The sequence below is a fragment of the Pygocentrus nattereri genome, chromosome 6 (assembly GCF_015220715.1).
Source record: "Pygocentrus nattereri isolate fPygNat1 chromosome 6, fPygNat1.pri, whole genome shotgun sequence".
NCBI lineage: Eukaryota > Metazoa > Chordata > Actinopteri > Characiformes > Serrasalmidae > Pygocentrus > Pygocentrus nattereri.
In genome coordinates, this window is record NC_051216.1 from 24,018,570 (window position 1) to 24,045,316 (window position 26,747).

Consider the following 26,747-nt stretch of genomic DNA (forward strand, 5'->3'; position numbering starts at 1 on the left):
TCAGATACACAAAAACACAATCAGAGTCCTGAGTGGCTTTTATTTCCAAACATACAGGATATAACAATATCTGAAATCACATAAAAAAATACTTCACAGTACATTAAAACAAAATTCTACATTTGTCTACCTTTGTTTGCTTGGTTAATCTGCTACCAGGGCAACAATATACACAAGGTAAACATGAAGATCTATTTTGTCTCACCAAGGAAATAAAAACAATAAAAGCTTTTAACAAGACAAGCATTGGGTCATAAAAGACAAGTACTGAGACCATCACTAACCTGCCTTTACCCAAGTTACACAGTTAAAAGTGCACAATGCTTCAGATCTTTCAAAACCAATAAACCAATAGTCACAGTTCCTTCTTAATATAACAACCTAGGCAGATTGGCAGCAAAGGCAAAATAAAAATATATAGTCAAGAGGGAAAAAAGACAAATATTTAAACTCACCAAAGGCTTCTGAAGTAAATTAGCACATACAAAAAAAAAACCCATAAAAAGGCATTCAGACAGTGAACACTTGCTGTGAACGGTGTAGAGTACAGATGAGACACTCCTACTCCCCAGCAACAGGAGACATATCAGGTAAACTGCCTATTCTGAATTATTCATTCAGAGCCTGAACTCAATGGTCACTTCAATAACATAGCAACCAACACAGAGATGGGATTTTCTTTCATTGTTCACTTGAAAAGGTGGTGAAGGTGACCAATCAATCAAGCGAATTTAAAATAAAAGCAAAATATAATTTTATTGGAAAGTATAAATAAGCATTGTAACATCAGCAGCTAAGGAGCGGGCTTTACACTTGTCTTAATCCGTTTCTTCCTTTTGTCCTTGAACACTGGAGAACTTAAAAATCTGGTATCAGAGAACTTGTCCCCACGCCTCATTTTACTGTGAAATGAACAAACGAGAAATCACAAATTTAGAAGTCACAAACTTAACCAGCTGGTTGGGGTAATCCTTTTCAAAAATGGACAACATGACACACAACATAGCGCTCACCAGTTGAGAGTAGGCTCCTTGTAGGACACAGTGGCTGCCTTTCGGCGGGTTCGGCCTGATGTCTCACATGTCAAGTCTGTGCTTGTTAAGCTCTTCATTGCCCTTTCATCTGTAATTGCAAGAAATAAACACTTAAATTGCAAGTAAAAGACAGAACCCCAGGCACAATGTACATGCCAGATATACTGATGTTTTAGAAAAATAACGGATTACCTGGTGACTGATGCATCATGCTCCACCCAGGTTCCTCATAAATGTCCACAGTTCGAGAAGAGATCTCTGATGAGGGACTATGGTTAGTGCCAGGACTGTCACAAGGAAAAATATCAGCAGAGCCAAACTCTAGGGATTCCCAGGGGGGCCTCTCCTGAGAAAACAATTCACTTTGTTTCTGTCTGAGATGCTCAGTTTTTCTTGGGGTTGACTGGTTGTCGCTGCTACGCAGAGGAATAAATGTCCTTTCGTTAGCAACAGGAGACATGTCGCTCTCTCCATTTGTAAGCTGATTATCTTCAGAGCTTCTGTTGCTAACCATACTATTCTCCTTACCCTTTAATAAATTGCAACTGGAAGAAACAACATATGTTTCTCTGCACTTGCTCTTGAGGCCTTCATCCTTTTGAGGTCTTGAGCTCATACTGTTCAGACCTATGGCAAGGTCATCCACAGTACGCATACCACCACAACTGTCAAAGTTAACTGAGTGAATGCTATTTGCATTTCCTGTTTTTCTTTTAGGTGCATCCCTGAAGCACTCCCCACATGCAGAATACTGTGATGTTACTGACTGCTGTAATTTAGTACCGGATGTGACATTTTCCTGTTCATTGTAACTGGCAACTGGACCTGATAATTCAGTTGTCAAAATGTCAACCTTCTGGGTAGAGCTACAATTCTGTCTTTTTTTCTTTCCTAAAGCATTCCTTTTTTCTCTTGCTGCAGGGTTCTTCTTTCTTACTTTTGTGTTCACCTCGGTTCTGGGGTTCTTGGGTTTAGGTTGCTCTATTGAAGAAAGTTCAGATGATTTTTCTACAAAATGTGTGTCATTGCTAGCTTTTACAAGTTGTGAAAGTGATCTGTCTGCCAGCACAGGAGAACCCTCATGCTCTTGCTCTTTTTGTGGACTGAGCACTGAAGGAGCATACTGTGAATTATTGTGCTCCAATGCCGTTGTGTTTGCCAATTCTCCACAGCTGGCATCTTCTTCAATGTCTATTGCATCATTCAGAATGTCACTGTGGACAGACGTCTTACGTGCATGGATCACATATGTTCCTCTGTTTTTCAAAGTACTGGGTTCTTTGGCCTGGGAAAATGGCTGTGCTGACATTCTAGTTTGATGTTTTTCTGCTTGAACTAAGATTTCCATGACATTAGCATCACTGTGAACAATGTGAGCGCTTTCCATCACATGAGATGCATTTTGATCCATACCGAGAGAAGGATCTCTGGTCTTCCTGCTCATTTGAGGTCTTGACTTACATGCCATTGTAAATGTTTTGCTGTGGGTTGTGGCTGTCTGAGGTTCCTTTACAGCACATGTCACATTTTCACCTTCAGTGTGTTTGCCATTAGAGAAAATATCATCACAAGAACTTTGCTTTCTTCCTTTCTCATTATGTGAAACTGCCAGGTCACTAAAATAGTCATTTAAATCATTATTGCCAGAAACACAGTTTGAAGAGTATGAAGAGACAACGTATGTTTTCCTAGTATCTAGGCTTCCACCTGTGTGCTTCTGAGAATTATATGTGCGTTTGTTACTTTTAGTATTACGAGAGGTGACATGAGTCTTCCTGCGTGCAGTGACTAATTCTGTTGCCTCGTACAGGGTCTCTACTTGCTCCTGCAAACTCTCCTCTTCATTGCTGACAGTGTGGCTGCCTGCACTGATGCGCGTTTGGTCTTGAGATCCAGAGGATGCTTCCACAGGTGGAATCACAGACATATTGTTAAAAGGAGTTGATTCTACTGGTGTTTCTCCATTAGATGACATAGTGCGTTCCCTATTATTTAGTAAACAAGACTCATTGCCTTTCCCACATCTTCCCTGATCATCATCACAGCGCTGCTTCGGCTTTGTCTGAACTGTGACTATTTCAGCAACATTGTCAACTACAGTCATTTCCATTTCTGAGTCATACAGAGTATTCTGAGGGGTGGCATGGTTTCTGTTTGGACTAGAAAGCTTATCCAAGCTTTTGACTATAGAGTGACAAAGTAGATCATCATTCGGTTCAGATACATTAACAGCTGTCATAAGTACAGGCTCCTGCTCCATACATTTGGATGGTCTGGTTGTGCTCCTTAGCTCAGGTAACAATTCATTCACGTCTTTCTCAGACTGACTAGCATCTATGAACAAAGAAATAACAAATGAAAAGCAAACAACAAAATTTGAAATCGGCAAGATATTAATTGTAATGTAAAAGCCAAAGTGTTTATTACATGTAAGCATAGAAGAACTATTTCAATCTAAGTAGATCTGTTATAAACAATATTTCTAACATTAGTTTTAACATAGTGTATGTCCATTAGGTGTATTACTGTATGTTTATCAGTTAGTATTTCAAAAAGTATCTGTTTTGCTTTATATGTACACAATAAATGTCCATACCTTCAGCGATCTGTGTATCCAGGCTCACAGATGCCTAAAATGAAACGCATTATTATGAGTAACTGTAGCTTTTAACAAGTAGTACTACAAAAGATGTACATACAAATTGTACATGGGCAAAATACTGAACAATAAATGATGTCTTACCTCTTCTATGGAAATAAGGTCGACTGCCTTTGCCATGCAATTGATGGAGTTGTTATAAAACTCACGTAGAATGGTAAACTACAAAGTTAAGAAAAGATACATGCTAATATAAATAATGAATAAATATATTTAACTTTAAACAAACAGCCTATAAAGCAACTAATTTAGAGGCAGAGCATGAAATCACTAAAAGCAAATAAAGCAGATTGATTGGCGAAGAATTCACATTAATGGGAACCACATTCACTGATGATGGTTGTGGGAATTGGGCTGACAACCACTAATCTAAAGGTTATAAAATAAAGCAATAAAAACATCAATAGAAATACAACCCCAATTCCAATGAAGTTGGGACGTTGTGTAAAACATAAATAAAAACAGAATACGATGATTTGCAAATCCGTTTCAACCTATATTCAATTGAATACACTACAAAGACAAGATATTTAATGTTCAAACAGATAAACTTTATTGTTTTTTGCAAATATTCACTCATTTTGAATTTGATGCCTGCAACACATTTCAAAGAAGTTGGGACAGGGGCAACAAAAGACTGGGAAAGTTGAGGAATGCTCAAAAAACACCTGTTTGGAACATTCCACAGGTGAACAGGTTAATTGGAAGCAGGTGAGTGTCATGATTGGGTGTAAAGGGAGCATCCCTGAAAGGCTCAGTCATTCACAAACAAGGAGGTTCACCACTTTGTGAACAACTGCGTGAGCAAATAGTCCAACAGTTTAAGAACAATGTTTCTCAACGTGCAATTGCAAGGAATTTAGGGATTTCATCATCTACAGTCCATAATATCATCAAAAGATTCAGAGAATCTGGAGAAATCACTGCAAGTAAGTGGCAAGGCAGAAAACCAACATTGAATGCCCGTGACCTTCGATCCCCCAGGCGGCACTGCATTAAAAACCGACATCATTCTGTAATGGATATTACCACATCGGCTCAGGAACACTTCAGAAAACCATTGTCAGTGAACACAGTTCGTCGCTCCATCTACAAGTTCAAGTTAAAACTCTGCCACGCAAAGCAAAAGCCAGATATCAACAACACCCAGAAACGCCGCCGGCTTCTCTGGGCCCAAGCTCATCTGAGATGGACTGACACAAAGTGGAAAAGTGTCCTGTGGTCTGATGAGTCCACATTTCAAATTGTTTTTGGAAATCATGGACGTTGTGTCCTCTGGGCCAAAGAGGAAAAGGACTGTCCGGATTGTTATCAGTGCAAAATTCAAAAGCCAGCATCTCTGATGGTGTGGGGGTGTGTTAGTGCCCATGGCATGAGTAACTTGCACATCTCTGAAGGCACCATTAATGTTGAAAGGTACATACAGGTTTTGGAGCAACATATGCTGCCATCCAAGCAACGTCTTTTTCAGGGACGTCCCTGCTTATTTCAGCAAGACAATGCCAAGCCACATTCTGCATGTGTTACAACAGCATGGCTTTGTAGTAAAACAGTGCGGGTACTAGACTGGCCTGTCTGCAGTCCAGACCTGTCTCCCAGTGAAAATGTGTGGCGCATTATCAAGCGCAAAATACGACAACAGAGACCCTGGACTGTTGAGCAACTGAAATTGTACATCAAGCAACAATGGGAAAGAATTCCACCTACAAAGCTTCAACAATTAGTGTGTTCAGTTACCAAACGCTTATTGAGTGTTGTCAAAAGGAAAGGTGATGTAACACAGTCGTAAACATGACCCTGTCCAACTTCTTGTAACACAAAAACACAGCATCACTCTGCCTGCTCTTTATTTGTTACCTTCAAAGACTCACCATTTGTTTGTTTTTATGACGCTGGATCGCAAGCTCAAATCTCAAGGCCTGCACATTTTTCTGCAAACACACAGTCTCCATCTCCAGTTGCCTGGCTCTCTGCTTCTGAGCCACCAGAGCGAGGGCAAGCGCCTTGTTGTTAGTTTTCAAAGACAGCTTGAAGAAAGATGATGTGTCTGGGACAGAAGAAAACAAATGATAACAACTGTAGACATAACGAATTATATTAAAAGATCGAATATATGAATGGACAGTACTGTACAAAAGTCAGAGGACACCCTTCATTTATTTAATTTCCAATCATATAGGGCAAGTACATGTCATTCATTTTTCAATTGGTATTTCTGAGGAAACAAAATAAAAAACAATCTACTTGCATTAGAAAGGGGATAATTCAAAGGAAAATAGGTGAAAACCAAAAAGGACAATCTAAAACTAAAGTAAAAATTAGTACTCAAAACAACTCTAGACCTCGACATCACTCTATGTATTTGAGATTATTTGATTATTTGGGACAACTGATTATTACCACGAGAAGCAGAAAATGCAATCAACGTTTATGAATAACCTTTGGAGACGGAGAAACATATTCCGTCAGACTTCTTTGAAAATCTAAAAGCAAATAATTTGAAAAAAAATGGAAGCTGTAATAAAGGCGGACACACTAAAAACAACAACAAAAAAATAATACTATAGTTGATGCTATATTATTATGTTTAGTTTTTGAGTCTTCTGTGTAGCTAATTATTAAACATGTTTTCTGCTTTTATGGTTATCAATAACCTAATGGTAGTTTTGCCTGGAAATGAAATAGATGAAGGGTCGACTTCTGCACAGTACTGTAGCTATAACGGTTAAACTTTTCTAGTTTTATTAGTGACAGTTAAAAGCTTACTGTGAATTTTTGTCTTTATCTTGGATGCAGTCTGTTTGATCGTGCTCTGTTTCTTCTCCATCATCACTGTAAGCGTCATTTTTGCACAGGCTGCAAAAACGATACCGTTTGAGAGGGTGCTTTCACAAATTTACATCACATATTAAGGTTAACCAGGTTGTTAACGTTTATATTATTAGCTACCTGACACAAACGTTTAACTGGTTGTCTTGGTAACGTAAGCAGTCTTTCTCACAAAGCGACCTCTTACATTCACGCGATTGATCCAACCAAGCGGATAGCGCTAGTTAAAGTTAACTAACGCTACTTTTTACTTGTTCTCTTTCACTCGTTCATATAACTACCACATCTAACGACAGTACTAACTGGCTAGCTAGCTACACTTAACTGTGACTATAGCTAGCTCGTCTATTTTATATACATCTTAGTCAGCTAGCTAACTAACGCTAACGCTAGGTTACTCACGTTAGTAACTACTTACCAGTGATACGATGAATAAATGTAAAATTAAAGGAGAACTTAGCTCTAGCTAAAGCCAAGTTTCTTTAACTTGCTAGCACGCAAGTTGGCTAAATGGTTTCTGGGTGGTACAGCTCACGGTAGCTCTGTAAACACGGCCATGACTAAAGTTGTGCTCACCTATTAGTGAAATCGCTCTTCTCAGTTTCAAACCCAAACAAACCCGCGGAATCTCCAAGCGCTTCCTCGGCCGCTCTCCCTCAGCTTCACCATCGGCGTCCGAATGAACTGGTGTCTCCTGCTGGACAAACAGAAGTCATACTAAATCCGAAGAGCGAGAAGAAGACGCCTTGTTTATACTGTGATTACCTGTCCAATTTCAACATAAATTACCCAAATAAATATTTTATAAATATTTCTGAAAAGGTAAGTTAGAATTAACCTAACATTTGGAAATTTTGCATTTACAAATAAGATTGATTTTAATTTGCAGCGCTTTTAGACTTTTACTTTGAAGCGGAAACGTGCTGTTGGATTCACTTTTTTTATCACCCATATGATTTGTCTTAGCCATCGGCTCGTAGATCCTCGTTACACATCGAGGGAGACGCTCCCTTCTGTCTTATTAAACTAGTCACAGACCTGTAGCTGGTGTGAAATGGAGGGCCAGCGCTGGCTGCCACTGGAGGCTAATCCAGAAGTAGGCATGCTTTTTCTCCCATTCAGTGGGCTCGCTGTTCGTTTAATCGTGCAGCATCATTCTCTCTTCACGAGTCATTTAGCTAATAGCTGTTCGGCTAAACAAACCACTGCATGCTAGTTCACGCCTGTCTCTACACTTGCTAACGTATCTACACTGACTGATTTGTTTTTCTGTCTCTGCCTTTCAGGTTATGAACCAAGTGAGTAGATGGTGTCTTGACTAGGTTTTGGAGTTCTCCCACCCCGGAATTAAGCCTAACCAAACGAATTAAGCCAAAGGTGTTTGTAATGTTTGAAATTAAGTCTCCCATGGTATCTGTGTTTTGTCTCTCACTGTATGTGTGATATCTCACTGTAGTGATTGTCAGGTTGAGCAGAATGCTTTGGAAGAGTAGTCATGGCTGAATATTGAATACTCTCAGTCTGATTAAGCAGACTGGGAACAACTCTGTTGTCATTTTTACTTAACCCTGTTCCTTGCTTTTTGTGGTTGGTTTTCTTTATCTAGTTCTTTTGGTAATATGTGTCACAGAAAATGTGTTCTTCTTAATTAAGTTCTACAAATGTTGACTTTTTTCTTTTCTGTGTCATCACCTGCTTCAGTCTACTGCTGCTCTGACAATTCAGTACAAAACAGATGCTAAAATTATCCCTCACAAATATGAGATTCTTAGTTTGATCCACCATCAAAGGAGTTCATTAACCCTGAGATAAGCCAATGCTGTTTATCAGTCTACTCAGGCTCTAAGACTGTCAGTGTTTGTAAATAAGCCATTAATTGAAGTCTTCTTCATCGTTCATCTAAGGAACATGTTTACTACATGCCATGTGCTGTTTTTAAAGTAAACACACATTGGTGGTGTTTCTTTTGAAGATTTGTTTTGTCTTGTATTGTCTTGGAAATGTTAAAATGTATTCTAAATGCTCCTTTTACAACATAGAACTGAATACAGATACCTGATTTCTGTATTCTGAATACATATTTCCAAAATGCACATCCCTGGCAGTCTAGGACTCAGACTCCTTAGTGTTCTGTTAAACCTCTGCTGAAATTCTGCCTTACTGTCAACCATTGATTTGTCTTCTATGAACCATTATGTCTTGTAGTTTTTACGACAGTTGGGCTTGGTTCCGACCTGGCAGTTTGGAGATGTTTATGGTTTAGACCCAGAGCTCCTCACGTTAGTGCCAAGGCCTGTGTGTGCTCTTCTTCTCCTCTTCCCTGTGACAGAGAAGGTAGGACTGAAACTAAAACAACTGTATTCAATGACTAATTATGTAATGTTTCACCGTTTTCCTTTTTCCATCCCCACCTATTGTCAGCCACAGTCTGCTCAGAAACAGCAGGCAAATGCACTATTTCTGACTTCCAGTAATCTTAAACTGAGCTGCTTAAGGGGTTTATGATGTACCATTTTATAGATAACAGTACATCACATAGCTAAGACAATACTTGGTCATCTTGAAACCTGTTTATTTTATTTGCGTTATATATAAAAAGTAAATAAATGTATAAATGTACACACACTATATATATATATATATATATATATATATATATATATATACACGCGCAGTGTGTGTGTGTGTGTGTAGAATATATATTTTATATATATATTATTATATTAAGTGAAGTTGGGTCGTTGTGTAAAACATAAATAAAAACAGAATACGATGACTTACAAATCCTTTTCAACCTATATTCAACTGAATACACTACAAAGACAAGATATTTAATGTTCCAACGGATAAACTTTGTTTTTTGCAAATATTCACTCATTTTGAATTTGATGCCTGCAACACGTTCCAAAGAAGTTGGGACAGGGGCATGTTTACCACTGTTTACCAACTGAGGACACTAATTGTTGAAGCTTTGTAGGTGGAATTCTTTCCCATACTTACTTGATGTACAACTTCAGTTGCTCAACACTGTTGCTCAACATCTCTGTTGTTGTATTTTGTGCTTTATAATGCGCCACACATTTTCAATGGGAGACAGGTCTGGACTGCAGGCAGGCCAGTCTAGTAGCCGCACTCTTTTACTACGAAGCCACGCTGTTGTAACACGTGCAGAATGTGGCTTGGCATTGTCTTGCTGAAATAAGCAGGGACGTCCCTGAAAAAGACGTTGCTTGGATGGCAGCAAATGTTGCTACAAAACCTGTATGTACTTTTCAGCATTAATGGTGCCTTCACAGATGTGCAGGTTACCCATGCCATGGGCACTAACACACCCCCACACCATCAGAGATGCTGGCTTTTGAATTTTGCACTGAACAATCCGGACAGTCTTTTCCTCTTTGGCCCGATTTGGCATGATTTCCAAAAACAATTTGAAATGTGGACTCGTCAGACCACAGGACACTTTTCCACTTTGCGTCAGTCCATCTCAGATGAGCTCAGGCCCAGAGAAGCTGACGGCGTTTCTGGGTGTTGTTGATATATGGCTTTTACTTTGCATGGCAAAGTTTTAACTTGCACTTGTAGATGGAGTGCTTGTAAAGGGATGCTCCCTTTATACCCAATCAGGACACTCGCCCGTTTCCAATTAACCTGTTCACCTGTGGAATGTTCCAAACAGGTGTTTTTGAGCATTCCTCAACTTTCCCAGTCTTTTGTTGCCCCTGTCCCAACTTCTTTGGAACGTGTTGCAGGCATCAAATTCAAAATGAGTGAATATTTGCAAAAAACAATATTTAAAAAAAAAAAAAAAAAAAAAAAAATATATATATATATATATATATATATATATATATATATATATATATATATATATATATATATATATATATATATATATATATATATAGATAGTTGTGTTTATCAGATATTTACTTTCCAGCTATCGGTGTCTAGTTTGAGATTTTGGACCAAGCCACAATGACCTTTGATAACTTCTTCACTTTCCAAACTGCTTCCATTTCTGCATCATTTATATACTTGATGACCCATCACTGTATCTGAGTGTGTTGTGATATTTCAGTAAAGGGAAACAGCCTTTTGACAGAGGTTTTGTATGTATTCACTCCTAACCTTTTAGTGGAACCATTTAGTTGTATTCATGGCAACAGTTTCACAAAATTATATTGACATGTGCCATCTTATAGCAATTAACCAGTTTATTATTTTTAGCCTATTTCTATTGCAGCTATTATTATCTATTCATTTATTATTTTATTAGATAATATTCATTATCTATTATTATTTATTATTATTATTATTATTATTATTATTATTATTATCTATTCATTTAAGCAATAGAACAGTGATAGCAATACCACACGCTAGTTCAAGTGTTCTGTTGCTTTTATACATCAGTTAAAGCAAGAAATTAATAAATTGGGCTGTGAATGTGCCATTTAATATATTTTAATGCAATTCTTTCCACCAAATTATAGTTCCTTAATAAGCAGCTTGTTGCTCCGTCACAGCAACGAGCTCAGCCCGATTTGGTCAAACTCTGAAGATGAGACAGCACATTTGGTGAATGGTATTCAGTTAATTTCTGGCTAATTCCAGGTTGTTTAGGTGTTCATCTAGCACAGCACTGGATGAAAGATAGGACATAAATTCACTCCGATTCACAGGCCCCTTTATTTTCTGTTGTAACTCCCATTAGGATGAAGCAGTCTGAACCAAAAAAAATATGCTACCTACCTGGATGTATGTGTAATCGATTGCATTACGTGCGATGCTGAAAGTGATCTCCTTTTTTTCCAAACACATGAAGGGGTACGTGGGTATGCACCCAGAAGTTGCAAATGGAGGTTAAACGACCGATGGCTGTCCGGCACTCTGACGCAGGGGCATCCCAGCTTGTTCAAAGCTTCATATACTGAGGAGCACATTGCATGTTGTTTCGTTCAGATTGCTTCATCATAGCGAGAGTTATTATAGAATATTCAGGGCCTCTTTCGAGTGAAAATGTCCTAAAGTGTAAATATGTTGATGCTTGAAATGTGAATATCTTCTGGTTCATCATATCACTTGGCATGCACAGCTGATGTGGAACTTATGGGGGGCCGTTTAGGGTGAAATGCACAAACACTTGCACACACCTATGAAACACTCACACGTACACACACACTACTTGCGCACAGTTATGAAACAGTGTATAAAGTCTGTATAAAATACTTGAAGTGAGGTTGCATGAACATTCAGGTGTCAAAACACTTCTCTTAGTTTAATTTAGAACCAAGTTAATTAATACAGGGGGACTAAATAAATCAGGCAGCAATATGGTTTCTGCACAGTGTAGGACATAGTAGAAAGAATTTAAAATATGTTCTGTCAACAACATTACTCAAAGGCTGATTAAACTGATAGAGCAGTTCTTTGTTCTACATTAAGAGTTTGAAAGGAGTTCTTCTAGGAATTATTTTTCTTTGTGCTGCTGAGCATGCTTTTATTTTTTAATACTGCAACTTTCCGTTACAGTGAAATGACTTCGTCACGATGAAAAGGGTTGCATGCCACACCAATAATTGCAGTCACAATCAGTAACACTTGTGTACAAGTTCGTAGGTCTGTGCAAGTAGTGTGTGCGCCTACAAGTATTTGTGTATTTGACCTCTGATGGCTCCCCATAGGGAACTTCTGTCTTCCACCTGATTCTCTAGAAGCTTTGTGTAGTACATCAGAATTACCTGTAATCCCTGTAATACTGGAAGTCTTCGTAAAACTAGGAATAAATGTCATGGAATAGTTATTAACCCAATTCTAAAAAGATGGCACACTATGTGAAATGCTAATTAAAATACAAAGCAGTGATTTAGTAAATTCTGTTTGAGCTGTACATTGAAAATGTTCCCAAACCACAATATTTGATGTTTTACCTTGTGAACTTGATTGTTTTTTGAAAATAGGTGCTCATTTCAAATTTGATGCCTGCAAAAAGCTGGGACAGGAGCATGTTTACCACTGTCTTACATCACCATTTCTTTTAACAGCACTTAATCATATGGGGACTAAAGACACAAACTGATTCAGTTTTAAAATTGTATTTTTTTTTGCCATCTGTTATACAAGTTTTCAGCTGTGCAACTATACAAGGCCTATGGCAGCCATCAGTTTCCAAATAAGAGTATATTTACAAAAACAGAGAAGTAGAGTTTTTTTTAATTAACATTTCATGTACAATATTTTTGGATGATCTTGCAGTGAAAATGTGAGGGACAAAATATATACTCAACTCTGTACTGAAGTTCTGCAGATGTTGATTTCCTAAATCACTGCCTCTAGTGATTTCAGAATCAGTACTTTGGTGGCACTGGCTTTTCTCATCAGCTTATTAAGGCACTTGGCATCTGTAGCAATTTGCTGTGACTGGTATCTGACTGGGGTCAGCTTATGTCTCCTGCTGTACATGTTAGGGTGTGTCTTTGGCAATGTTTCTTAGGTTAAAGAAAGCCTAAAGAAAGGAACTGGGCTCTGCTGTTTATTTTATCATATCACCCTTATTACACAGAGTCCACAGTTAAATGAGGACTCTTTATGCCTCCATACCAAAATCTCCTGTTGCATACAGCTGGCAGACCATGTTAAAATGTTCACCTCTGCCAATGCTTAACTGGAATGCCAGTACTACAGCAGTGTGTGGAGAGCACAAGCCAACATGAGTATCAGCTGACCCATACCCTGCCAGGGTATCGGTGAGCTTAGAGGAGCCATATAGCCTGGAAGACCCTTTCCAAAGACCCTGCTAAAAAAAAGGTTTGCAGAGGATAATTTAAACCTGAAGCCATAGAATTATTATTATTATTATTATTATTATTATTATTATTATTATTATTTTGTTTGCCAGGATGTAAGATAATGACTAAAAAGGGTTAAAAAAATCACCATGGAAAAAAATATGCATATAACCATCTCATAGTGAGAGGCTGAATTATTAGTTTTATCACTGTGTTGCTAAACTCACAAAGTTCATTTTTTAAAAACTGTTTTCAAGAATAAAATCAAATCTATTCAGTGAATAAATTGCAGATTTATTGTGCTGATATTTGTTGTTCTTTATACTCAAAAATAAACTTGCTAGTGTTTTTCCACAGCATCTTTGTAAATAATCATTTTTATTTTTATTTTAATGTATATATTTTGTGTATTTAGTTTGGACCATCTAGTTCAAACATAATTGTTGCTGTTATTGTACCAGAATTTCCTTGCAAATGTTACAACTAACCCCAGAGCCTGTTGCAGTTAACTCTGCCTATGGAGGAAGTTCTGACCTTTGCACTCATGGCAGTTTTGATCAAGGAAACAAAGTTTACTTTTTTCTTTGCAGCAGGGAGTAATGTAGGGTCCTTGTGTTAAAGAAGAGTAATCTTGCTCAATTGATTTAAAAAAAATCACTTTTTTTCCTGTTTTTTACAGTATGAGTCATTTAGACTGGAGGAAGAAGCAAAGATTAAGGCCCAGGGGCAAGAAGTGTCATCAGAGGTGTACTTCATGAAACAAACCATTGGCAATGCATGTGGCACAATAGGGTTGATTCATGCGGTGGCAAATAATCAAAGGCATCTGGAGTTTGGTAAGTCTCATTCTTTAGAGCTTTCAGGCAACTTTTTTGTAGTGAATGGTTTGAATATCAATAGTAGGTTAAAATTTCTGTGTTTATGTATACTAATATATGAAGCGTTGCGTTCCAAAATGCTTTATATCAATTTGTAACAATTTTAGATATAAGATTTTGAAAAGAATAACAGCTGACATTTAATGGAAAACACAGTATTAATAATATCACATTGATATTTGTTGTATGTGTAAAGACAACTCCCAGCTTCATGAAAAAATGGAAATTCTAAAGTTGTCTAATTGTAACATTCTATATGTATATTTAATTTTGCTCTATGATACATTTGTCCTGTGAGATACTTAAACAAACTTTTGCAAATTACTTTGCAGAGCCCGACTCACCATTGAAGGCATTTATAGTGCAATCCTCTAAGCTAAGCGCTGAGGAAAAAGCGACTTTCCTTGAAAAAGACGAGGTGGTTTAAACATTTTGTGCTATTTTCTTGATTTGATGTTTGATGTAGTTCTTTATCATCTGCAGTGTGAAGCGTGCTGTTCGTTGTGTTTCTTGTTTAAAACATTTCATATTTTTATCAATTGCAGAGTATCCGTGTAACACATGAGTCAAGTGCTCAAGAGGGCCAAACAGAGGTTGGTGTTCTCAAAATTTATGACGTGCCTGAGTTATTATTAGTAATGTTATCTCGTGTACTTATTGGAAATTACTAAATAGTGGCTCAAATTCAACAGCCTTATGAACATTTATGGTGGATTTTGCTGGGCTATGGTGGGTATGGGTAAATTTGAAAATCTGATCAATTTTAGTAGCTCAACATTACATTACATTACATTACATTACATTTAGCAGACGGTTTTATCCAAAGCGACTTACAAATAATGTGGTACATAGAACAAACATAGTCAGGCCTTAAAGGAGGCCAAAGGGTAATAGCGGGTAGAGAAGGGAAGGAGGGCAAGAAGGAGATGAGGTTGGTAGTGGTTAGATTTGCAAGAGGCGATCAGAGTAAGTGCTCCCTGAAGAGCTCTGTCTTCAGGAGTTTCTTAAAAATAGCGAGGGACGCCCCTGCTCTGACAGTGGAAGGTAGCTTGTTCCACCATTGGGGAATCAAGTATGAGAACAGTCTCGATTGCTTTGTGTGACTCAAGCTCAAACTTGAATGTGGAGCTGTTTCAGACTAGGTTACAGCTGAACTTAAATTGAGTTGGTGCAACTTGTTATTGGTGACCTCAAAATACTACCATCTTTCTCTAACAGTGATTCTTACAGGATCATTGCCTCTCTGTAACCATCTTCCTCACTGTGTGTGGAATAAAATAACCAGGCTTGCTTTTCCGGGCATGTTCACCACAGCTCTGGTTGTTTTAAACTTCATTATCGTTCCGATATGGGCATTTTCACTTATGTAGTTGTTTTCTTTTATTGCCACTGCCTGATTTCTGAAGGTCAACACACTTTTGTCCCAATTCATGTATGTATTCTTTAATCTTCTCTGTGTTGATGAATGAGGAAATTTGGTCTCATATTTATACCCCAGTGTAATAGGGAGTCAAGGATGACCATTTAAGACTGCCTTAAAAAAGTGAAATATACATAGGAAAATGCTTTGTTACATTTTGTTCATAATCATTTATAGGCATGCCAATAATTGTGACATGGTCTTGTCACAAATATTTTTAAGCTTTTTTGATAAAGGTATTTTTTTTTTGTTTTTTCTTAGTCTAAATTTGCTTCAGTTAAAGATCACTCTCCCCTCATTTGTTCAATGTTATATTAAGCTAATTAATTGCAGACATTTTTCATTGCCCCTTTATTGACTCATCTTTATCAGTGTGTACTTTTGTTGTGGGGCTCAGCTGTCAAAACAGTTTAGCAGTAGTGTTTCTTTGTTTAGCTTAATTTTATGAATTTTTATTTGAATCCTGTTTTACAGGCTCCAGGTTTAGATGAAAAGGTGGACTTGCATTTTATTGCCTTTGTGAATGTTGAAGGACATTTATATGAGTTGGGTAAGTAACTGAATATTTAAGTGCCGTTGACTTCCTTAAAGGTGATTCTGCCACACCACATTCACAGCTCGTCACTCCATGAAAAGATTTCTTTTTTCTTGGAAAACAAAAAAACAATCAGTGCACAGTGCATGAAGTAAATATGAAATGTTTTATGTGGTGTTGCTATGACCTTGCAGATGGACGAAAACCTTTTCCAATTGCTCATGGGAAAACCGCAGAGGACAGTTTTCTTGAGGTGACTATCGTCCTACATCAGCAGTACTTCCAGCTGAAGACTCTGTAGCATCATAGATCCACATCAGTTTGTATTATAAAGTCATCTACCTTAATATTGACATTCAGAGCATTAAATGGGCTACATGCATAACTGTTGCAGTTAGTATGTTTATGTAGACTCAACATGTCCAGAAGTATCCAGACACTCCCTCTAATTAGTGAATTTAGGTACTTTAAGGTGCAGTCATTGCTAATTATAAACTGCCCACACTGCTTGTACAACCCCAATTCCAATGAAGTTGAGACGTTGTGTAAATCATAAATGAAAACAGAATACAATGATTTGCAAATCCTTTTCAACCTATATTCAATTGAATACACTACAAAGACAAGATATTTAATGTTCAAATGGATAAACTTTGTTTTTTGCAAATATTCACTCATTTTGAATTTGATGCCTGCAACACGTTCCAAAGAAGTTGGGACAGGGGCAACAAAAGACAGGGAAAGTTGAGGAATGCTCAAAAAACACCTGTTTGGAACATTCCACAGGTGAACAGGTTAATTGGAAGCAGGTGAGTGTCATGATTGGGTGTAAAGGGAGCATCCCTGAAAGGCTCAGTCGTTCACAAGCAAGGAGGTTCACCACTTTGTGAACAACTGCGTGAGTAAATAGTCCAACAGTTTAAGAACAACGTTTCTCAACGTGCAATTGCAAGGAATTTAGGGATTTCATCATCTACAGTCCATAATATCATCAAAAGATTCAGAGAATCTGGAGAAATCTCTGCAAGTAAGCGGCAAGGCAGAAAACCAGCATTGAATGCCCGTGACCTTTGATCCCCCAGGCGGCACTGCATTAAAAACCGACATCATTCTGTAACGGATATTACCACATGGGCTCAGGAACACTTCAGAAAACCACTGTCAGTGAACTCAGTTCGTCGCTCCATCTACAAGTGCAAGTTAAAACTCTGCCATTCAAAGCGAAAGCCATATATCAACAACACCCAGAAACGCTGCCAGCTTCTCTGGGCCCGAGCTCATTTGAGATGGACTGACGCAAAGTGGAAAAGTGTCCTGTGGTCTGACGAGTCCACATTTCAAATTGTTTTTGGAAATCATGGACGTTGTGTCCTCCAGGCCAAAGAGGAAAAGGACTGTCTGGATTGTTATCAGTGCAAAATTCAAAAGCCAGCATCTCTGATGGTGTGGGGGTGTGTTAGTGCCCATGGCATGGGTAACCTGCACATCTCTGAAGGCACCATTAATGCTGAAAGGTACATACAGGTTTTGGAGCAACATATGCTGCCATCCAAGCAACGTCTTTTTCAGGGACATCCTGCTTATTTCAGCAAGACAATGTCAAGCCGCATTCTGCACGTATTACAACAGCGTGGCTTCGTAGTAAGAGTGCAGGTACTAGACTGGCCTGCCTGCAGTCCAGACCTGTCTCCCAGTGAAAATGTGTGGCGCATTATAAAGCACAAAATACGACAACAGAGACCCCGGACTGTTGAGCAACTGAAGTTGTACATCAAGTAAGAATGGGAAAGAATTCCACCTACAAAGCTTCAACAATTAGTGTGTTCAGTTCCCAAACACTTATTGAGTGTTGTTAAAAGGAAAGGTGATGTAACACAGTGGTAAACATGCCCCTGTCCCAACTTCTTTGGAATGTGTTGCAGGCATGATGTTTGAATATTGAATATCAAAGTGAGTGAATATTTGCAAAAAACAAAGTTTATCAATTTGAACATTAAATATCTTGTCTTTGTAGTGTATTCGGTTCAATATAGGTTGAAAAGGATTTGCAATTCATTGTATTTTGTTTTTATTTATGTTTTACACAACATCCCAACTTCATTGGAATTGGGGTTGTATAAGTTCCACAGAAAAACATTGCCAGTAGAGTGAGATGCACTGCAGCAAGCCCCAATGAGCCTGGGGTCATCATGCATAATGCTAGACATCATTTAGGAGGGTATAAAACTCCCCAGCATCAGTAGAACTGTTCTCTGGAGTGATGGAGCTCCATCAAATAACTTTGGGATGAGTTGGAATGATGTTTGTGATCCAGAACTAATCGTTCCAACATCAGTAGCTGACCTCATTAATGTTCTCGTGGCTCAGTGCAATCAAATCCTCACAGCAATGTTCCAACATTTAGTGTAAAGCCTTCCCAGAATAGTAAAGACTGTTACTGCAACAAAGAGCAGACAAACGCCTTCTAAATACACTTAATGTCAGTAGAAGTGTCTATAAACTTTTGGATACAGTGTATTTTTAATATTTCAGTGGTGACAAGAAAAATGGGGTTTTCTGAATTTCATAATTCACAATGATGGATTCAAGTTTTTTTTTTGTTTGTTTGTTTGTTTTGTCCGTTTGTTTCCAGGACGCTGCAGAGGTCTGCAAGAAGTTCATGGCACGTGATCCGCAGGAGCTACGCTTCACTGTAGTGGCTCTCTCCAAAGCATAAACCACTTGTCCACCTATTGTGTTTTTTTTTTTTCTTCAAGAAGACAACTGCCAATCATTCTCAAGTGCTGAACACATCAGAATGTTTGCATTTTTACAGAATAGATTTTGATAAAATGGATGTTTGCTAAATGTTTTCACTATTATAACTACAGATTCCCATGACCTCAGTCATAAGACTGAAATGCAGTTGTACAATAATATAACTGACTGAATCAGTGTTCAAGTAAAACTTGAAGTAAAAATCATATCAGATGACTTCAATGACTATGTGCATTGTAACTTGCTTGTGTCCCACATACCGGCACTCTAATTAGACGGTAATTGTTTCACCAAACATCAAAAAGACTTGATATGTTGTTGAAAATACAGATGCTCCAAATTTGATTAAATTATATGGGTTTAAATAATATTAAAGGTCACACTCTTTACAAACATTGACATGTGATTTTTCCCATCATTGTCTTGGCTGTTGATGAAACCTTTTGAGCGGTTTTGATAAATGGAACTGAATGAGAGTAAATTGCGTTTTTTGTGAGGAATACAACTCGTTTTTAAGTGACATTCACAGTTTATAGTAAACCTGTGATGTGCGCCCCTCTGTAGGCTGTTAGTTTAGTGCAGGGTTTTTTGGTGGGGGTGTAATGACTACATAAAGCCACAGGGGGGCGCAGGATGGGTCTGCAGCACAGGCTGCTCTGAAAAATCTGAGCGACAGCTCACTAAAGCGGCTTACACTTGTAGATAAGTTCTGAACTTTTTTGGAGAACATTTGAGCAGAAGCCTACAAATCAGACCTTCGTCAGGACCTGCCGATACATACAGGTGGGAGTGTTCTTAGGTGCGTCTTCATTAACTTTTCCAGGTGTGTGTGTGACGGAGACACTGCAGAAACCAGGTAAGATTGCACCGGAGTGAGTGAACGTTTTGTTTACCTCTGCACTGAGGCGACGTGGCTTGCAGCATTTCTCGACAAAGAAAACACTACTGTGTGCTGATGTGTTAAAGGAATTACTACTAGCACTAGTGACGTGTACTGTTCTACATTTCAGCCCAGATTAGAGGTAATATAATATGGCTAAGTCTACGAATAAGCAAGGCAGCCCCCTCACTGACAAATGCCTTTAATGACTGAGGGCTGTACAGCAGTTCGGTGGGAGGAAAAATAAAGCTGACCAAACACCTACAAGGCCGTTTTCTGAGAGTTAAATCATGAATTAAGCATTTAAACGGAGGCCCAGACTAACTGGCTGATGTTTTGCTTTCATAGGTTGTAAAACTGTAGAAGTAAAGGAAATTGCCTTTCAGAACGAGCAAATCCTTCACCCAGAAACACGAGAGGCTGCAGCCGTTAATGTGGAGAGATGGAGTGGAGGGAGCCCTCAGCTGACTGTGATGCTGCTCGTTTAGAAGCACAGAGATGGCTGGAGGTAAGAGCTTCTCACACAACGGCTTCACCTAGGTTAAAAAAGATTACCTTAAGAAGGCCTTGAGATCATACAGAACTCTCTAGTATGTGTGCAGAGTGACAGAGCAGTCCTCACTGCCTTGTATTTTCAGGAAAGTCATTGGTACAGTTGGTCAGATACAGATCAAGTCAGAATTTTGTAAAATCATTTTGTTATGTAGACTTCTATAAGAAACAGAGTGCAACGAATGCCCTGTAGGCATCTTTGAACTCACCTCCTATCATCCTACCATCTTTCTCTTCACTTCTAGACTTACTCTGATTTAGATACTTGGTACAAGACTCTTGACTGTAGAGGTGGACAACGTGAAAATATCACAATATGTGAAGAAATTTTACAGACTAACAATATGTGTCAGGATATTTCAGTCTTTTGAGGTCCAAAAAGCTGGTGTCGGAATGCACGTTGGAACAGAATGCGCCATTTTTAAAATTAGTATCAAAAACTAAAAGTAGAGTGAATGCTCTCATGACTAAGTATGCTCTCTCTGTAATGCAGCATGGAGCTGGTCAGTGCCCTTTTTAAACACTGATGTTGTCTGTAATATTCCCAGAGTTCATATTGTGGCATACGTTTTTGCCGTACAGTAAAATATTGTCACATTGCCGCAGTTCACTTGTATGTAATCATTTCATTTATAGCACAGACAACATTGTCATTTTGAGACCAATTTACTTTTAGTCAAGAAAAGGTATTTGAAGTCTGCATAATGGTTGATTTTACAGACCTGTGATTTAGCTCTCATCTCTCAAACTACGCAATGGTTTCTCAAAACAGTTCTTTCATGCTTAATCCCCAGTATAGAAAGTGGAACTACTTTCTGATTAACGTTACACTCTTTGCATGTTTTATTCCATCAAATCATGTGATCCTCCTTTATTCACTTTATAAACACAAATACTGTGGGTTTTCCTGGCCTTGTGAATTCTTTTCTCAGCAGGGGATGGCAGGCCAGAGCACCGGCTGTAACTAAACAAATATTGTTCTTATTTCGTGAGGGGTGAATCTGAATGCTTTCACTGTGACATCAGCCCTTCACACTTACACACTGCTTCATTGTCATGGGCAGTGGGCCTTGGCAGGGCTATTTGAGAGTAGCCTGGTGCTGATTGCTCTCCTGCATAGAAAGGTATGGTTCCCTCATTTGAATGATTAACAGGTTGCCAGGCGTGAGGGCACCCTTAAAAGAGCTGTAAGTGTGGGTATGTGTGCTGGAGGAAAGGGTAGGTTGTTAAAAGTGGGCTGAATGGTCTGGAGTCTGTCACATGCACACATTCCTTCCCCAAACTCCATGGTTGTGGCTTTAAACATTCCTGTTTTGCCTCAGTGATGGCTTTAATTTGAAGGTTAGGACTGGCAATTAATTATGCTGCCAGAAACTATTTAAGTGACTGATTTGACATGAAACAAGCATGATTAGTGTTATGATTAAGACGAAAAAATAGGTAGAATAATGTGTGTATTGATAAGCCCATCAGATGACATTTGCTAGTGGTAAACATATTCATCATGCTCTCTCAGTAACTGCGAGCCATTTACATGGATTTTTGTTTTAGTTGTAAATGTAACAGCCATATTTGAACAACTTAACAGTGACTTTTGGGAGAAGGCGTTTCTGTTTGTGTGTTTTTAATTTAATGTCTTATTAACTGCAAGCCACACTATACTGACAGCTTAACTTATTTTGCATGACAGCAGTTGTATGAGTGTGAATACTACGTTGTTCAGTTCTCTATAACCTTATTAGTTCTTTACATAATCTGACATTGTTCTTTGACATGTACGTTTAACGTTATACTTCCAATGTCACGTTTAAGATTGCTAGAAAATGTTTTATACTTGGCATCAGCTCTTGTTAGCGTTCACTGTAGCCTGTGATCGCATAAGGATTAAAATACTTTGGCCCACTTAATGGTGGGCTGCTTTGCATGTATTCAGTTCAGAAAGCCTGGCTGCTTCTGTTAGTTTGAACAGAAGCTCTGTGTTGGGGTTGTCTGGTGCTACTATGTAACTGTTTGAGATTCGGGCCTTGCATCACATAACAGCTCTTTACTACTGTCACACAAACTTGTCACCTTGAGCCTTTATTTGCATTGCTCATAGATTATATAATTGGCTTCAGCAGCAAACCAGTATAGTCAAAATGCATCAGGACCCCTAAGTTCACGTTTAATGAAAGCTTACCATATTGTGATTTGTCTTTTCATGACTGACTGAATTTGTTAAAAGAATTGTTGAATGTGCCAATACACACTGTGTGATGTGCTGTTGCTGTAGATGTAACAGTAAACTTTTCATATTTAAATCTTAGTTTACTGCTGAAAAAAAGATTTTAGCACAGATTAGAAGTAATATATGGTAAGTCTGTGATCGAGCAGGCGACCACGTAATTGACTAAAATGCCTTTAATGCCTTTCAGGGGTGCTAAGAAGCTTATCACGAGGAATGTATGTTGCTCACAGTCAACTCTGATAATAAACTAAAATGAATTATTAAAGTTGTTGAACACAAAGGAAATTAGTGTTATTCTAACGTTATAGGAGTGAAGAATGGAAACCATGACTCGCTAGCAAGTCCTAGGTATTTAAGGGCCTAATAAAGCACTGTGAAGTGCAAGGTGTTTTCCTTTGAACCATTTGTCCAGTGTGACTGTCAGGTTCTTAGAGTGAGTCTCACAAAAAACAGTCAACTCAAGACTGAATGTGTATTACATAGTCATTGTTTCTGGAATGACTGATACCGAAAACAGACAGTAGGGGTCAGGATTTCATAAAAATAATAAAACTACAGAATGCAGAGAGTCTGTTTTAACTTTGTCACATTTACTTTGATTTATAAAAGGAGCATGAACTAATTTTTCTGGTTGATGGATGCATAACATATATTAGCATGGTAGCTGTGTATACCTGTTACACAGTGGATTTAAATGGAATCAAGGCTATTTTAGGCTTCAGTCTACAGTTAAAACAGTGCATGCTCCAAATGTGAGCATATATCGTATTGGATAGTTTAGTTCTTAATAATGCTAAAACTAACCATGGACAAAAAACCCAGATTCTCTTCACATTTTCTGTCCTAGGTTTGGAATTTGCAGTGTAACTAGATCTAGTGAGAGCAGCAGCAGGGGCCATACTTGAGGAGTGTGTCCTGTGAAGCTGTGCATCTAATAGAAGACAACAAAGGAAGCGTGCCACGCTCAGAGGATTGTTAGCTAATGTCTGTTGATCCCAGCTTAGCCAGTTTTACCTGTTCCACTCACTCAGGCCTTCTGAAACTGCTATTGGCCTGTGCACCTAAAAATAGGCAACTTTTAACAAAAAATTACATTTAACAATGGTCATTTTTTAGGCATTGTTTTTAATTTGTGTGCTCCTTGTTTTTTTTTCTCTATTGTGTAGGGAAATTATTTAAATTATAACTGAAGCTGAAAGTTTAATCTTTTAAGTTGTGACACTAAGTTAATAGAGCAATTTTTAACACAATAGTTATCACAATGAATGTTTTCCACTTGACCACTGATATTCTTACAAGTATTTGTTTTTGTATGGGAAGTTTTATGGAAAAACATACATTTAGATATGCAAAATGGTGTCTGTACATTTGCGTATTTAAAAAAATCTAGCTTTTGGATAATGATTAGAATTATGAAATGGATTGTTGTTCATTGTGAATACATGTTCCAGAGGAAAACTATACACTGTTATTTTAAAATGTTTTTAGGTGACTTATAGTAGTAAATCCTTCTGTATTTCTCATCAGAATAGATTTTTAGAAGCTGATATTTGCTTCTGAATGTAAAGAAATGCTTATTTCTAAATTTGTATATAAAAATTTATAATTTTGACCATTATGGCAATAAATCAGTCATGAATGGTCCTAAATCAGACTCTGAACATGAAAACATGAACCAGTTGTTTGAATGGTGTTATTACTAAAGAAATATACATATGTGCGTGATGTAGGAAACGTCAACAGGAAATAAGCTTTTCAGTCAAATAAGTGTGGGTAAACCTAAACATGCAATAAAGTTGCTTACCTTTGTAAAATACAGTTGGTTGCAAATTGACAAAAGATGCTGAAATAAAATGTATTTATGTTGAGTACTGTCATTTCTGCCAGTTGAGTTTTGCCTTAAGTAGTTTTTGAGATATAACAATCCTGTCCCATTTACAAAACAATACAAATCAAATCTAAAACAAACAAAAAAATACAACAATCTGATACCAGCACTCTTGTTCTTTTACTTCTTTAATTTAAAGTCTATATATCTCACTCTTAGCAATTGGGGTCATGCTTTGTGCAAGGTAACAAAATGCTGTAACCAAATACGACTTAACTTCAAAAGAGTGGACGAAAACATGAGAGGAAAAGAAAACACAAAAAACAGTGAAATAAGAACATAACAACTTAATATCTTTTGACAAAATAGGCCACTGTATAATGCACTGTTTCAGTTTTACGTGACTCCAAAAAAAAAGCAACATAAAGTTAATTATGTCTGTCTGATACCTTGTCCTTTAGTGTCAACGCTGGTGTGGTCCAGTGTATGGATTTGGTGCATCACTGTTCATCATGAGACAAAATTTGTCTACATTCGAAAAGAGCTTTTATTTTTTTGGGGACTGTAAAAGGAGCAGTATTTGTTATCTGATTGCATTCACCAATGAGAGCATGGGTTTTAACCAGGGTGTAAACACAATGGGTACATGCTTCCCTGTGTGGGTAAGCAACAACAATGGGGTGCCTTTCCTCTATATCCTGGAGCGGTTGCTTGGGATCATTGGAAAGGCATGAGGCTAGCACTGTATGCTGTATTGTCACATTCTTCCAGATGCTCTTGTTTTTTGTGGTTTGGCTGCTGAGCTCCAGCCCTGTTTGCTGAAAGACTTTGAACAAAGTGAGGCAAACCCAAAATCTCACTCGAGAGCTTGTGCTCCACTGGTGGGCTGGCCATTTTAAGATAGGGACTTGAAGTCTGGAACGTTCCTCTAATTGCACATCATGCCTTCTCACTCAGTGGTTGTTGCTTCCTGTGTTTGTTCTCTCCATTCAGGCAGTCACTAAGAAGAAGTTTGGGAACAGCAACTTCCGGAGTTCTCTAGAGAATGGAGTTCTTTTGTGTGAGTAAGTAATTCTATTTTTATTAGTGCAATCCTTTGGAAATGGTAGCTTTTGAATTATTTTCCTTGTTGTAGCTATTTTCTTTCCAGAGTTTCTCCAGAGCTGTTGAAAAAGCAGTGGAGGGTTTGTTGGTTTTGTCCACTGTTGTTAACCACATAGAAACCATTCCCTTTGTTTTTAGAACTGGTGAATAAGGCTGATATCACACAGTTTATTGCATGCTTCAGCAGTTATTATAAAGAGAAAAAGTTATTTTGGTATAATGCATGGAAAGGATGGTGCAGATAATACTGTGCCTCGTATGGCATACTTCAGTAAGTCATTCCCCTAATAGTACTTTTAACATGCATTATTCGACTCAGTCAAAGGCAACATAGTTTTTTTTTCTTCTTTAAATTAGCATTTAAATGAGGAATTCCTGAAATTGCTGTAGAACCTCTTGCTTTCATAGTATGATAAACATGCATGCTTTAGTGGGTGTGGTGTTTTAGTGCTGGTAGTGGTGGTGGTGGTGTTGTTGTTTCAATGGCTTTTCTTCTGTTGTACCAAGCACTGTCCTAGCCCTTCCAGTAATTCTTGACTGTGGCTTGAAAAGCATCATGTTTTTTTCTCTTAGCATTTAGGCATACATTAGAACAAAGCTTTAGCAAAAATCCATGCCAGCAAATAAAAAAAATAAGACAGGGAAAGTGTTTAATGGACAGCTGTGTTTATATGTGTTATACACAGACATGCTGTAAGTGTGGAAGATGTGGAAGCTGGGTGAGTCTATGTGTAGGGGGGGGTTACTCAGGGCTAGTGCAAGCTCAGGGCTTTTGGCTCCATTTATGAACCTGACTGGATGGTTCTGAGCTGACGCATGGGCAGCAGCACCTCTGGATTGACAGACTGGTGTCAAATGAGTGACTCAGCAGCCTAATGATGAGCTCTGTCCATTACAGAGTCTCACTGCACCCTTTCTTGAACCCTGTGCTGCACAAAGCCTGCTGCTTAATTATAGTCTGCACTGAGCCAGTAACTCTGCTGTTTCCATACTGCAGAATAACAGAATGGGTGTACTGCACAAAGACACTACCATTCTGGATCTAACATTAGCCACTTTTATCCATATAAAATTACAAAACGGAAACAAACAATAAAAAAAAATCACATAACCCTTCATTTTATTTGAAGTCCAGTCAAAACTACAAATTATTATTTTTTTAGTGTCAGGAAGAAAAGCAGAAAACATGTATTTAAAAAGAAGTTACATGGAAGCCTTAATAAGTAAATATAATATTTTATTTTTAGTATTTA

At 38.0% G+C, this 26,747-nt stretch overlaps 3 protein-coding genes across 4 annotated transcripts in view; 2 read left to right on the plus strand and 1 right to left on the minus strand.

Annotated features, from left to right (window-relative positions):
• Window positions 1-20: 20 nt before the first annotated feature.
• On the minus strand, window positions 21-7,216 carry si:dkey-57a22.11 (uncharacterized protein LOC569865 homolog). Of its 2 annotated transcripts, none has more exons than XM_017692442.1 (8): window positions 7,099-7,216; window positions 6,460-6,549; window positions 5,565-5,740; window positions 3,778-3,855; window positions 3,631-3,664; window positions 1,227-3,368; window positions 1,014-1,122; window positions 21-902 (listed from the first exon to the last, which is right to left on the minus strand). In XM_017692442.1, exons 2-8 carry the CDS (start codon window positions 6,536-6,538, stop codon window positions 794-796), a joined length of 2,727 nt encoding a protein of 908 aa, XP_017547931.1. In that variant the 5' UTR covers window positions 6,539-6,549; window positions 7,099-7,216; the 3' UTR covers window positions 21-793. The 2 variants fall into 2 exon arrangements, with proteins under 2 accessions (XP_017547931.1, XP_017547932.1); XM_017692443.2 differs by lacking the exon at window positions 7,099-7,216 and adding an exon at window positions 6,941-7,087.
• A 245-nt stretch (window positions 7,217-7,461) lies between these two features.
• uchl3 (ubiquitin carboxyl-terminal esterase L3 (ubiquitin thiolesterase)) lies at window positions 7,462-19,302 on the plus strand. Its single transcript, XM_017692444.2, has 9 exons — window positions 7,462-7,618; window positions 7,809-7,820; window positions 8,728-8,856; window positions 13,993-14,149; window positions 14,524-14,609; window positions 14,737-14,784; window positions 16,086-16,161; window positions 16,341-16,399; window positions 18,779-19,302. Exons 1-9 carry the CDS (start codon window positions 7,577-7,579, stop codon window positions 18,860-18,862), a joined length of 693 nt encoding a protein of 230 aa, XP_017547933.1. The 5' UTR covers window positions 7,462-7,576; the 3' UTR covers window positions 18,863-19,302.
• Window positions 19,303-19,582: 280 nt separating this feature from the next.
• The window catches only part of lmo7a (LIM domain 7a), a 45,396-nt gene continuing 38,231 nt past the window's right edge, over window positions 19,583-26,747 (plus strand). Inside the window, exons 1-3 of the mRNA XM_037539138.1 lie at window positions 19,583-19,759; window positions 20,132-20,291; window positions 25,384-25,454. Of these exons, the coding sequence (XP_037395035.1) occupies window positions 20,226-20,291; window positions 25,384-25,454 (137 nt within the window). The 5' untranslated portion in view covers window positions 19,583-19,759; window positions 20,132-20,225. The remainder of the gene's footprint in view (window positions 19,760-20,131; window positions 20,292-25,383; window positions 25,455-26,747) is intronic.

What these genes read in the sequence shown, in the direction of transcription:
- si:dkey-57a22.11 (XM_017692442.1), bottom strand. Translation starts at nt 6,538, where the DNA reads ATGACGCTTACAGTGATGATGGAGAAGAAACAGAGCACGATCAAACAG. An exon ending in GATAAAGACAAAAATTCACA is followed by an intron (nt 5,741 to 6,459) that starts GTAAGCTTTTAA and finishes CTTCTGTCCCAG; the next exon opens with ACACATCATCTTTCTTCAAG. An exon ending in ACCTTATTTCCATAGAAGAG is followed by an intron (nt 3,665 to 3,777) that starts GTAAGACATCAT and finishes GTTTCATTTTAG; the next exon opens with GCATCTGTGAGCCTGGATAC.
- uchl3 (XM_017692444.2), top strand. Translation starts at nt 7,577, where the DNA reads ATGGAGGGCCAGCGCTGGCTGCCACTGGAGGCTAATCCAGAA. An exon ending in TCTTCCCTGTGACAGAGAAG is followed by an intron (nt 8,857 to 13,992) that starts GTAGGACTGAAA and finishes TGTTTTTTACAG; the next exon opens with TATGAGTCATTTAGACTGGA. An exon ending in CTCAAGAGGGCCAAACAGAG is followed by an intron (nt 14,785 to 16,085) that starts GTTGGTGTTCTC and finishes CCTGTTTTACAG; the next exon opens with GCTCCAGGTTTAGATGAAAA.